Source organism: Dermochelys coriacea, chromosome 6, assembly GCF_009764565.3.
Source record: "Dermochelys coriacea isolate rDerCor1 chromosome 6, rDerCor1.pri.v4, whole genome shotgun sequence".
Classification (NCBI taxonomy): Eukaryota; Metazoa; Chordata; order Testudines; family Dermochelyidae; genus Dermochelys; species Dermochelys coriacea.
In genome coordinates this window covers 68,476,899-68,489,668 of record NC_050073.1, presented here as the reverse complement: position 1 = coordinate 68,489,668, position 12,770 = coordinate 68,476,899, and the positions used below count along the sequence as shown (strand labels likewise).

Here is a 12,770-nt window from a genome sequence, read left to right as displayed (position 1 = left end):
CTATTTGTGTGATGAATTAATAAAGAATGCATGATTTTGAAACAATGACTTTATTGCCTCTGAAAGCTGTGATTGAAAGGGAGAGGCTGGTTGGCTTACAGGGAAGTAGAGTGAACCAAGGGGGGGGGGGGTTCATCAAGGAGAAACAAACAGAACTGTCACACTGTAGCCTGGCGGGTCATCAAACTGGTTTCCAAAGCTTCTCTGATGCGCAGGGTGCCCAGTTGTGTTCTTCTAATTGCCCTGGTGTCTGGCTCTGCGTAATCAGCCGCCAGGCGATTTGCCTCAACCTCCCACCCTGCCATAAATGTCTCCCCCTTATTCTCACAGATATTGTGGAGCGCACAGCAAGCAGCAATAACAATGGGAATATTGGTTTCACTGAGATCTAACCTAGTCAGTAAACCGTGCCAGCGAGCTTTTAAACGTCCAAATGCACATTCTACCACCATTCTGCACTTGCTCAGCCTATAGTTGAACTGCTCCTTACTACTGTCCAGGGTGCCTGTGTATGGCTTCATGAGCCATGGCATTAAGGGGTAGTCTGGGTCCCCAAGGATGACTATAGGCATTTCAACATCCCCAGTGGTAATTTTCTGGTCTGGGAAGTAAGTTCCTTCCTGCAGCTGTTCAAACAGACCAGAGTTCCTGAAGATGCGAGCGTCACGCAACCTTCCTGGCCATCCCACGTTGACGTCGGTGGAACATCCCTTGTGATCCACCAGTGCTTTCAGCACCCATTGAAGAGTACCCCTTGTGGTTTACATACTGGCTGCCAAGGTGGTCTGGTCCCAAGATAGGGATATGTGTTTGGTCTATCGCCCCACCACAGTTAGGGAACTCTATTGCAGCAAAGACATCCACTATGACCTGCACATTTCCCAGAGTCACTACTCTTGAGAGCAGCAGCTCAGCGATTGCGTTGGCTACTTGGATCACAGCAGCCCCCACAGTACATTTACCCACTCCAAATTGATTCCCAACTGACCGGTAGCTGTCTGGTATTGCGAGCTTCCAGAGGGCTATCACCACTTGCTTCTCAACTGTGAGGGCTGCTCTCATCTTGGTATTCTTGCTTTCCCCTGCCCTGAAGCGCAAGCCAAAGTTCCATGAAAGTGCCCTTATGCATGCAAAAGTTTTGCAGCCACTGGGAATCATCCCATACCTGTAACACTATGCAGTCCCCCCAGTCTGTGCTTGTTTCCCGGGCCCAGAATCAGCATTCCACAGCAGGAACCTGCCCCATTACCACCATGATGTCCAAATTGCCAGGGCCTGTGCTTTGAGAGAAGTCTCTGTCCATGTCCTCATCGCTATGGTGATCGCTCTGTTGTCGCCTCCTCTTTTGCAGGTTCTGCACATACCGCAAGATAATGCAGGAGGAGTTTGCAGTGCTCACAACAGCAGTGGTGAGCTGAGTGGGCTCCATGCTTGCTGTGGTATGGCATCTGCAGGACAGCAGAGTTGCAGAGGAAGCTGTGGATGACTAACGGTTAGCAGTCCTACTGCACTGTCTGCTGACAGCAGTATGGTGTCTGCATGGAAAAAAGGCATGAAACAATTTTCTGCTGCTGCTTTCATGGAGGGAGGGGCAACAGACAACATGTACCCAAAACCACCTGTGACACTGTTTTTGCCCAATCAGGCATTGGGAGCTCAACTCAGAATTCCAATGGACAGCGGAGACTGTGGGATAGCTACCCACCGTGCAATGCTCTGAAAGTCTATGCTAGCCACGGTAGTGAGGACACACTCTGCCAACTTAATGCATTTAGTCTGGATATACGCAATCAACTGTATAAAATCGATTTCTAAAAATCAACTTCTGTAAGATTGATCTAATTTCATAGTGTAGACATACCCTTAGTAGGGCCACACTTTGATGGGACATGAAATCAAAGCACCCATTGCACTATTTGAAAAGAGGAATTCCAGTTTCCTCCCTAAAACAGAACACCACAAAACAAAACCACAAGTTCTAATACTCAAGGCACTTTGGGCATCTGATTCTTGTTTATTTACACAGTTCTTGCACATATGCATCCCATGCATTGCTTTGTAAAGTAGGTGAGATATTATGAATATAAGAAGCACAATATAATTTCAAAATTCTATTCCAGTTTGTAAAAACTTAAAATCATAGTCTCTGGGTGTAATACCAATTTCCCCAGGAATAAGGCATCAAGCCCGAAGGACCAAGCACCCCCACCCCCATGATAAGCAGATTTATTAAATTTGTATTGCAGAAGCATCTACATGCTCTAGCTTCACTGTGGGCTGGGTGACGTACAAACATAACATATAGTCCTACCCTGAACAGCTTACAGTCTAAGGAATGGGTAATAGCTTAGCCAGAAGAAACACAATTTTGTGGAAAGAAAAGGAGTACTTGTGGCACCTTAGAGACCAACAAACAATTTTGTGGCTTATACAATATGTACATCTTCTAGCAGATATTCACTAGCAAACCTCAGAGCCCTGGGGTGTGTCCTGTTTCAAAGATGAACAAAGTTGGTGCCACAGGAATGGACAGTCAACTTTCCACCTTATTAAAAATGCTTCAGGGTTAACCAGACCTGCATACGGTCATGAAAATTGCCCAGCCCAGCCATAAAACGTACTTGCTCATCCTTTACCATGATGACTGATAAAATAACGATTATTAATAATGACATTTTACTTGCCCGTTTAAACAACTCCTCTTTCTGAGGAAGTGGGTGAAAAGTTTTGCAAGGGCTGCCCTTAACTGTCCTGCCAGCCCCTGCCGTCACTGGCCGGTGGATGAAGGGAACTCCTGTTGCTTTGATTTCATGACTTCTCCTTGCAGCCCAGCGTCCCTGCTAGGGGCTGAACGGCTCCTGCTCCCCCCTGCGCGCGCGCGAGGCCGAGCCGCGGCCCGCCCCGAGCGGAGCACTGAGGCGGGAGAGCGGAGTCAGGGGCCGGGCCGGGCCGGGCCGCGCCCCATGGCGGCGTCCGGAGGGGGGGGGCGGGCACCCCGGGCTCTGCCAAGGCGAGCTACCGCAATCGCCGGCTGGGGGTGGCTCAGCGGTCACCGCGGCGGAGGCCCGGCCTGAGGGGCGCTGCAGGTGGCTGCGGCCTCGGGAGGGCCCTGCCCCGCGCTACCGGCGGCCGCCAAGCCCGAGACCCTGGGGCACCTCAGCCCCCCCGCCCCGGGGATGAGCCACCCCGCTGCGACTGGGGCGGGCACGGGCCGGCCACCTGAGCATGCGCGGTGACGTCTGCGGCAACTTCCTGCCCTGCGCGCGGCGGGCCAGGGGGAGGGGGCAACGGCGCGGGGCGAGGTAGAAGGGATGGGGGAGGGGTAGCCTGAGCCGCGCGGCCGGGCCGGGCCGGGAGCTGACAGTTGGGGGCGCCCTGGGCGGCGGTTGCCGGGGTGGCCGCGCGGTTTGCGGGCCCCCACCCCGTGCTGCTGCCCCCGCTGCTTCTTCCAGCCCGGCCTGGCTGCTGCCCCTGTGACCCGTCCGGGGAGTGCTGGCTCGGCGAGCCCAGGGCTCCCGCCTCCCCCGGGCGAGGCCCCTCTCGCTTGGCGGTCCGCTCTGCGCCCGGTGGGGATTAGGAAGGAGAGTCACAAGCCGCGCTCGTCGTGTACGTAGCTCGGGCGCAGAAGCGGACGCCCAGGTGCGTGTGGTGGGGGCAAGCAAGGCGGGTGGCGGGCTAGATTTCATAGAAGTCTATGTGCGCCCCGGAGGCGAAGGCGTCCTCCAGCAGCAGAGTCACTAGCTTTTGGGCTGACACGCTGCAGTCCAGCAGCTGCCCGCTCTGCTGCATGCGGAGGAACTGCTGGCGCACTTCCGGGTCTCCGGACCTCGTGCGGGCCAGCTGCTGCATTTCGGTGTCCAGAGGCCCTGGGGCATAGCTGAGAACGCGGACGTCCGGCTTCTCAAGTGCCAGCACCTGGAACATCATGTCCCGCGAGGCCTTCCCCGTGCAGTACAACGTCCAGCTCTTGAAGGGCTTCAGGGCACATAGCGAAGAGATGTTGACAACAGTCTTGCACAAGCCAGGGTGCCCTGGGAAGGACTTCAGGATGGAGGATGTGAGGCAAAGAGCCGAGGTGACGTTGAGGGCAAAGTAGCTGTTGACCTCGGCTGGGCTGGTGAAATCCACAAAGGATTTGGAAATGTCTCCAAGAGATCCTGCATTGTTGATGATGAGGAGCCGCTCCAGATTAGCCGCTCCCGGCAGCCTGTCCTGGACTGCTCGGAGCACCAGCTGTAGCCCGTCCTCCGTGCTCAGATCGGCCTGCACGGAATGCACTTTCAAGCTGGGGGAACTGGACCGCAGCTCAGCCTCCAGATCGGCCAAGCCCCCCTGGGATCGGGCCACTGGGATCAGGACGGAGCCGGTCTCCAGCCGCGGGGCCAGCAGCAGGGCCAGGCACCGGCCGAAGCCCCGGGATGCCCCAGTGAGGATGCAGGCTGCCTTGCCCAAGGAGACTTGCCTTTTCCCGGCTCTCTCTCCAGCTTCCATCTTCTCGCTCTGCCTGCTGGCCTGGCCTGCAGCTAGAGAGTGGGCGGGGCTGGCTGAATAGGTCAAGGGGCTGGTTTTAAGCTCCGCGTGATTCCTCCCGCAGTCAGCTGCACCCAGCCTTCTGAGAATCAAAACAATTTAAAATTGAGGTCCAGTCCTTTTTTTGCAGCAGACAGTTGCAGCTCAGAGGGAGCCCCGATTGGTCCCTCCCCTGCATCTGCAGCAGCCGATTGGTCCATCCCCCTGCAACCCCGGTTCCAACCCTGGGAAGGGGGTCCCGCAGGGAGGCACTGACGGACGGCTGGCACTGGGTCCTGGGCTTGTGCGTGCCACTGTGACAGGGAGTGACACTGCCCCTCACCTCCAGTGAGTATCCCCCTCACAGGTACCCATCCAGGACCACCCCCCGCCCCCCCCCCGGTAATCCTTCCAGTAGTACACACCCCTCCAGCACCTCCAACTGTACCCCCTCCCTGCTCCCTTCTCCCCAGTGTCCTCTTTTGGGGAACATGAAATATGGTAACCCTGTTCCCTGGGTGGGTGATGCCAGGCCAGAGTCCTACCATCCCCCTGGGAACTGACCTGCCAGGAGTCGCGCCCCACCCTCCCTTAGCTCAAACGGCCAGGAATCCCTCTGACCAGTACTGGTGCTAGCCCACTGTGGGCCCTAAAGAAGGATATTTTGCCCCCCTCTCCTCCCACCACACACAACACATACTAATAATTAATAGGGGGTCCATGGCAAAGTTCCCTCTAATTTTTGGCAGGTTGTGTGCACAAAAAATTTATTCTGTGCAAATTGTTGAGCTTCTGTGCAAATTTTTGTGCGCGCGGTGTTTCGCCATGTGCGCGGAGTTTAGGGTCTGTGTGCGCGCACACATGCGCACAGCTTAGAGGGAACAATGGTCCATGGAGCTGCTTGGGACTGTAAGCAATTGCTTAGTTTGCTTATGCCTAGCACAGGCTCTGCCTCCAACCCCCCCCCAGCCTAGGGTTACCAATTTTGCTTGGACATATTCCTGGAGGTTTCGTTACATGACATAATAAGAACATAAGAACGGCCATACTGGGTCAGACCAAAGGTCCATCTAGCCCAGTAGCCTGTCTTCTGACAGTGGCCAATGCCAGGTGCCCTAGAGGGAATGAACAGGTAATCATCAAGTTATCCATCCCATTGCCTATCCCAGCTTCTGGCAAACAGAGGACAGGGACACCATCCTTGCCCATCTTGGTTAAAAGCGATTGATGGCCCTATCCTTCATGAATTTATCTAGTTCTTTTTTGAGCCCTGTGTAGTCTTGGCCTTCACCACATCCTCTGGCAAGGCGTTCCACAGGTTGACTGTGCGTTGTGTAAATCTTTAATTAAAATTAATCTTTAATTTCTGGAGACTCCAGGACAATCCTGTAGGCTTGGCAACCCTACCTCAGCCCGACTGACTCCTGTGCCCCTCTCTGCCTGATCTGCCAGGAGCAGGTCCTTCCAATGGGAGCTGAAGGGAAACTCTGATTCTTGGGACTGATCTCCCCATCCCAGTACTGGGGGATGCGCCCTGTGCTGCCCACTCCAGATGGGGCTGGCCTGTGCAGCAGGGATGGACCAACTCATATAGGTAAAGTAACCCCTGTTCTTTCCCCTCTCCCAGCCAAATCCAACTCTGTATCCAGATCAAAGCCTCTGTCCCCTTGGCCTGGGAGGCTCAATCGGAAATGTGTAGACGTAGCCTGTGAGGCTCTGAAATGTTCAGAGAAGTCATCCAGCTGGGGAGCCAACCCCCCAGTAGAGAAATACTATGATAAAGGGTGTTTGCCTAGCATTGCTGGCCCCTCTGCTAAGCCCACAATGTTGCATACCTTGGGCCTGATCCTTCTTGGGATCCTGATCTTGTTGCCTTCAGTGGAGTTCCTCCTGATCTATTCTGGCATGCCTCAGAGGAAAACTTTTTGTTGAGTGCCTGTGCTATTAAGATTTCCAACCCAATGATGCAGACTCAGGAGTTTGGATGGTTCAGCTACTGCTGGGAAAAGCCTATGAAATTTTGGCTCTCAATTGAACCTAGTTTGTAGCGTCTTTCAGAGCTGACTTCTGCAAATATAGGGATGGACACAGTCACTGAATCCTGAAGGCAACATTTTGCATACAAATAATTGTACAAAAGGGTACAGAGAGCAGGATTTATCAGCCTAGTTATCCGTGGGCAGTTTTCAATAAAAATGAGGTGGGCATTTTAGTTGTGCAAACTGGAGTGAAAGGACAGGACGTTATCAATACTTATAAATGATGGCTGGAAAGCTAGCCCCTTGGGGCCCTAAAGAGGAATATTTTGTTCCATATATATATATATCTGTGGTTATGTATAGTTGTTCATTTTAAAACTGCTTCTACGGAAGGCTTCTATGGAGGTCTTAAGTCACTGCCTGCCTAGCGAATGCTTTCCATTTCTAAGCTTACTGTGATACAGAAACCTTATGAAACCAAACCAAAACATCGAATTTTCAGTATTGAAAGGCTTGAAAAAAGGATCCTGTCATTCTTCTGTTTTTGTTTTTTGTTTTTAATTTTGGAGATAGATCTAGACTAGGTAGTAAGCATTCCAAAACCATTATTCTGTGTACATTATTGTTGCTATTGTGATAATAGAGAATTTTATTTATTTTTATGCCAGCTTTTATTGTGAAAACAGATTCAGTCTGGTTTTATCAATCCTTGTTATGCTTGTCCTTGGAACATCTTTTGCATATTCAAGGTTTGTAGTTGACAAGTTTACTGTAAAAAACAAAACAAAAATGTATTGTTTTTACAGAATAAATTTATTGGAATGTGTATTGGGAGTAAGGATTGAGGTTGTAAGCAACTAAGTTAGCGCCATATTTGGCTTCATACGTGTAATAATGTGAGGTATTAATATAATTCAAGTATTAAAGCAAAACATTCTGTTAACACCGAGTTGACAATAATAGAGAATGACAACAGAAGTAAGGCTAAATCAGCAAATTACATGCATTTTCTCAGTATTTGCTTCTGAATGTTTGATTGACTGCATATGCATAAGGATGTGTATCTCTTTATCACAGTGATGGTCCTTGCTAAAGGAAGCTGATTAGCTTCAAGCTTCTAGCTAATGTCTGTAAAGTGCTTTGAAAATGTGAAGTGGCAATGCAAATAATAAAGATAACAATACCAGTGCACTGCAAGGGGCGCTGCTCCTTCCCAGCCTGCTCTTGGGTGGGAAAGGAAGGAGCAGACCAACCTCTAGCTCCTTCTCTGAACAGAGTGCAGGGAAAGACAGATCTTGGGCCAAGCCTCCCACCTGAAGAAGTCATCCTTATTGGGCAGTTTTCTCCTGCAAGTCAATGCTGAACTGCCACTAGGGAGCCTGCATAGGAAAACTGGAGACTAGGAGACAAGTCCCCCACACTGTATCACTTGTTTAGAATTCGTCTTTTGAAAAAGTCCATATTCTGGTCCCTTGCACAGAGTAGCAAAAGAATGTGAGCATGAAGAGAATCTAAAGCTTTTCTAAAGATAGAGACCCGCCATATACTATGTAAAATAGGCTTATCTTGGTTATCATTAATTTTTCTTTTTCCATTACCAGCCTCAAGAAAGCCATTTACCATTCTACCTTGTGTTATAATCTCATCAGATATCTTACACCAGCATTTCTTAAATGTGGCCACCAGGGGCTTTTCTTGTCTCCAGAGCAATCTGGGCTGTGATGGCTGGCGAGGGGGGAGGAAGTAGTCTCCCGTCCTCCTGTCCCTTGCTCATGGATGCTCCACCTTAGTGTTGATTGCTGAGTCCACCAGCAGGGGTTGGTTCCTACCCCTCTCTGGAGACACATGGGGCACAACCTTGAGGAGCAGGCAACTGGTGCATTCCCCACCTTCCCAGGGATGGTGGGCTCAGGCTTTGGGCTTCAGCCCTGGGCTGGCGGGGCACAGGCTCTGGCTGCAGAGCTTTGGGCTCCAGGCAGCTGCTGCCTCCCCGACCCCCCATCCAGGGCTTAATTTGTCTCCAGTCTTGGCAGGGCTCAGTAAGTCTGTTGTGAAAAATAATACTTGGTTGTTTGTTAATATCACTTTCACAACAGACTTACTAGCTAGCAATAAGTAAATTATAATGGTTTGGACCTGTGTATGAGCATATTTATTTGTTTTTCCTAAAGCTAATTAAATATTTTAGGAAAAAGTGGGAGAGTGGCCATCAGCAAAAGTTGGTGGCTACACTTTGAGGGCACCAAAAAATTGTCCTGAGAACCCCTGTACACTATGCAGGGTCTGGGCTGGTCATTATACTTGGATAGAGCTGCAAGAATGCTGCAGGAATAAATGATGCTAGCAATTCAGAAGGTGGTATTCTTTCCACAGAATCTTTTGAAACAGTGTCCTGGTGTGATGTTATGGGACACTGTGCTGCTAATACTATCACCTCTAGAGGGCATAAAAGAAAATTCCTTCTCACTTGTAATCATTAAAGTTTGCATAGCACTTTTTGCATGAGTAGATCTATTAGCCCGTGTCCTGGCTGCATCCCACTTTGGCTAATTACATTCTGCCTAAATTCCATCTAATTTCAACCGGAGACACATTCCCAGATAGAATATTATAAAACGCCTAATCACTATGGTAGCTAGGTTGCTTTACTTTTCTCTCTAAGAACTGTTATGTGGTGTTGCTGATGCAGAGTGTATTTTGCATTCCACCTCAGCTGTAGTTTCATTTTAATCGTCAGTGAGTGATCCTAATATATACAGTCTGCAAAGCGCATTTGGATCTTTTTGGAAGAGGGGTGCAACTGTACGTTAAACGCATTCCCTATGTTTCATCCAGCTCTCTGCATAGGCTGTCAGGGAAACAATGCTGCTGCTTCATTTTATGACAGAAGCTGCACAGTAGAAACTTATGCAGTGCAGTGACATGAGTCATGCTCTTGTTTTTTCTCTGCTTTTAAAAAGTGCTATTTGTATCCCATAACATTAATCATAAGTCCTAAAATTACTTTCTCAAATATCACTGAGCAGGCATGTCCTTGTTCAGCCTTGATTGTTTGGAAAGGCAGATAGCTCCTCCTTCAAGAAACCTCAGCGAGACAGGCTGCAAGGAGTGGAATATACCAAAGAACATTTGTCATTTTCCCTTGTGTAGCCACCCCAGCAGAATGTCTTCTCCAGCCTTGTGTCAACTTGACAAGGAATTAATAAACAACTTGGAGATGATGGCTAATGGAACTAAAAGAAAAGCAGAGGAGAGTATTAGCTACATGTTTCAACCATGCAACTTTACCCTCAGAAATCTTGCAGCCAATTTCAGGGCTCCATGTGAATAGTATTGTGGGAACAGTACTAATGATAAGATGTGGTTGGGGAACACCATCAGCATAGTCGGAAAGATCCCTGGGACTGATGGTGAAGAGAATGGAAAGTCTCTCAGGGACCAGCAGGTAGTTCTATTTTGTTTTACCCACTTTTGTCTTGGAAGACAAAAAAAGAGTTGCTGCCCCTCCTACACTGTCCTGGCTCTTTGTGTATGTGAGTGATATTGGCCCACACAGAGGACAAGTGACCTATTGCTTCTGCTAGCTTAGCAATTAGTTCTCCTTTAGCTCATGGGGTAGAAACCTGTGTTTTGGCAACTGAAGGGCCAATGTCCCAGTCCTGACTTCTCACTCGTGTGTGTCTGTAGATGTGGATTTATTATCCTCTGTTCTTCCATCTCATGAATGGTACAGGAGAGAGAGCTCTAAAGTAAAATTGCTAACCTGTGTCATCCTTAGTAAAGTTGGCCTCTCTCGTGTGGCAGTCCCATTGTTTATCGATGCGATTCTCCATCTCCATGTCTAGTCCCAGGTGTAGAGGACAGAGGACTAATTAACATATTCCTAATTGCAAAACAACTGATGCTCTCAGATTGAGCTGATATTTGAGTGAAAACAATAAACTGCTTCCTGATTTTAGCTCCACCCCACTGAGGTGTCTTAGGTCCTCAAGCATCAGTGGTTGAGTTAAATTCCAGCGGATGAGAGGGAAATCGTTCCAGAAAAGCAAAGGAATTGGTCTGACTGGAAAGCAATGAGGATTTTACTGTTTTCTTCATATTAACATGAGGTATCAAACATGGATTGTGTAAAGCACTGGTCTCAGGAGAGGTAGAGCTGTTACTATTACTTGTAGTGCTTGGAGGTCCACTCTGATGGCAGAGTCTGCTAAGCTACTATGATGAAGCATGAAGGGATGACAAATGTGTGTTACATACGTACACTGTGGCACCTAGAGACTAACAAATTTATTTGAGCATAAGCTTTTGTGAGCTACAGCTCACTTCATCAGATGCAGCTCACAAAAGCTTATGCTCAAATAAATTTGTTAGTCTCTAAGGTGCCACAAGTACTCCTTTTCTTTTTGCGAATACAGACTAACACGGCTGCTACTCTGAAACATACCTACACTAGCATCAGATGGGCTTTGTAATTCAAGGGGAAATGTGGGGGAAGGCAGCAACAGAAAAATCCAAGTCCAATCTTTCCCAGCAGCTATTCCTCTGCACTAGCGATGCAGAGAACGTTAGGGTAAAGCAGAGAAAATGGAGTAAAAATACTGAGTTTATTGGCACAGTGTTGATAATCAATGTTCCAACATAAAGAATCAGCGAAAACCTTTCTTTTGGGAATTCCCTTACTGAATAGCTGTGACCCAGGTGCACAGCTCCCTATGACTGTGCAGTCAGAGGTGGATTCCCAATGCTTATTCTGATAGAAAATTCATCTTCAACAGGTCAATGTTTATTGGCTCAGTTCTCTGGAGTGCTCCGATCAACATAAAAGAGCAATCTGTTTTTAGTATTCCCATACAAGGTTAGTCTATGAATTGTATTTGTACGTGTATGAAGTATAGGAAGACACAGACTGGGGTTAGCATAGTAGGATCTGCCACTTCATTTAGCTTCAACATACCTGTGTTTAGCTGTGCAGTTATTACATTTGAGAGAACAGGAGGCCCCTCTCTCTCTCTCTCTCTCTCTCTCTCACACACACACACACACACACACACACACACACACTGTCAGAGCATAAGCCTCAGTTATCTTAGCCCCTCAAACTTCTTGTTATCCCCAGAGTGTATGTATGAGAGTTAGGGGGTGCACAGTTTAATGTGTATAAAAGTATTTAAAACTTTGTTCATTTGGTTAGCTGAATAAGATGCACATTTTGTGAATGCCCCACTGCACCATATTTTGATATCGAACAGTGCAATGCAGGACCATCAATTTAAGACAACAGACAACGCTGGTTAGTCATATGTAAGTTGTAGTCATAATGACAAAACTCCTTTGGTTAATAAATAAAAAGTTTCTTAAAAATCAGACAATGCTGGGGCCTGGTTATTTTTATTTGAAAACATTTTTAAAAAGTAAGCACAAGTTTACAATTACATGTTGACTTATACATTTAATCTAAATGAGCAGCCAACAATTAGTTTTACAAGTTAAAATATATACATGTAAATGAGATGCTAATAACAAATACCTATTACTATTGGAAAAAAGGTAGGAAGGTTTGGGGTTTGTGCACATTGCAGATTTTGTCAATGTATCTGATTTAAAAGTAGCCATGTCTCTGTTATTGACATAAGTATAATTTTTTAATACACATAAGTTTTATGGATAACCTATCTCATGATTTACTAAACTGTTTATTAATTATAATTCTGTTAGAAGACTTCCATTCTGAAACTAAGGCTACATTAGCTAAGAGAAGCTGATGCAAGAAAGAACAATAATTATGCCATCTTTACAAGCCAATAAAGTAAGTCAGAATTAATTTGTTTATTCAAAATATCAGTACAGTGAAATCTTAGAGTGGTGCAATTATATTTGTTGGCTGAGATGTTTCGCTATGGCACAAAGCCTGTTTTAATAGACCAGACAATTTTTTTTCTACATATTTGGGCCTGCAAACCAAAAAAATCTGCCTTACACAGTCCACTTTGGCTTGAGGGCTGTTGCAGTTCATGAACTGGACCATGCAATGGACATATTTGTAGTCTACCACAATTTAGTGTTTAAAAAAAGGATGATTTTGGCCAGAGATGCAGCTGCATTTTTAGGTGATTTCAGTTAGGGGCAGTTCCTGCATGTGCATGGGAACTGGTTCTGTGATGAATAAGGTGCTGGTTCTGAGCAGGCCTGGCTGTGATCCAGGGAAGGGACTACGAAGACTGTAAACAAGGTTTGGTTTTTGCTACTACTGAGCTGACGGTAGCTGTACAGGTATATAACGCG

The 12,770-nt window shown here is 47.6% G+C and overlaps 1 protein-coding gene across 1 annotated transcript; it reads right to left on the bottom strand.

Annotated features, from left to right (window-relative positions):
• Positions 1–2,447: 2,447 nt before the first annotated feature.
• On the bottom strand, positions 2,448–11,838 carry LOC119857258 (sepiapterin reductase-like). The gene has a single exon (XM_038405940.2). The coding sequence runs from the start codon at positions 4,489–4,491 to the stop codon at positions 3,676–3,678; it is 816 nt and encodes a 271-aa protein (XP_038261868.1). The 5' UTR covers positions 4,492–11,838; the 3' UTR covers positions 2,448–3,675.
• Between the last annotated feature and the right edge of the window lie 932 nt (positions 11,839–12,770).

Coding starts and splice junctions, on each gene's coding strand:
- LOC119857258 (XM_038405940.2), bottom strand. CDS start 4,491: ATGGAAGCTGGAGAGAGAGCCGGGAAAAGGCAAGTCTCCTTGGGCAAG.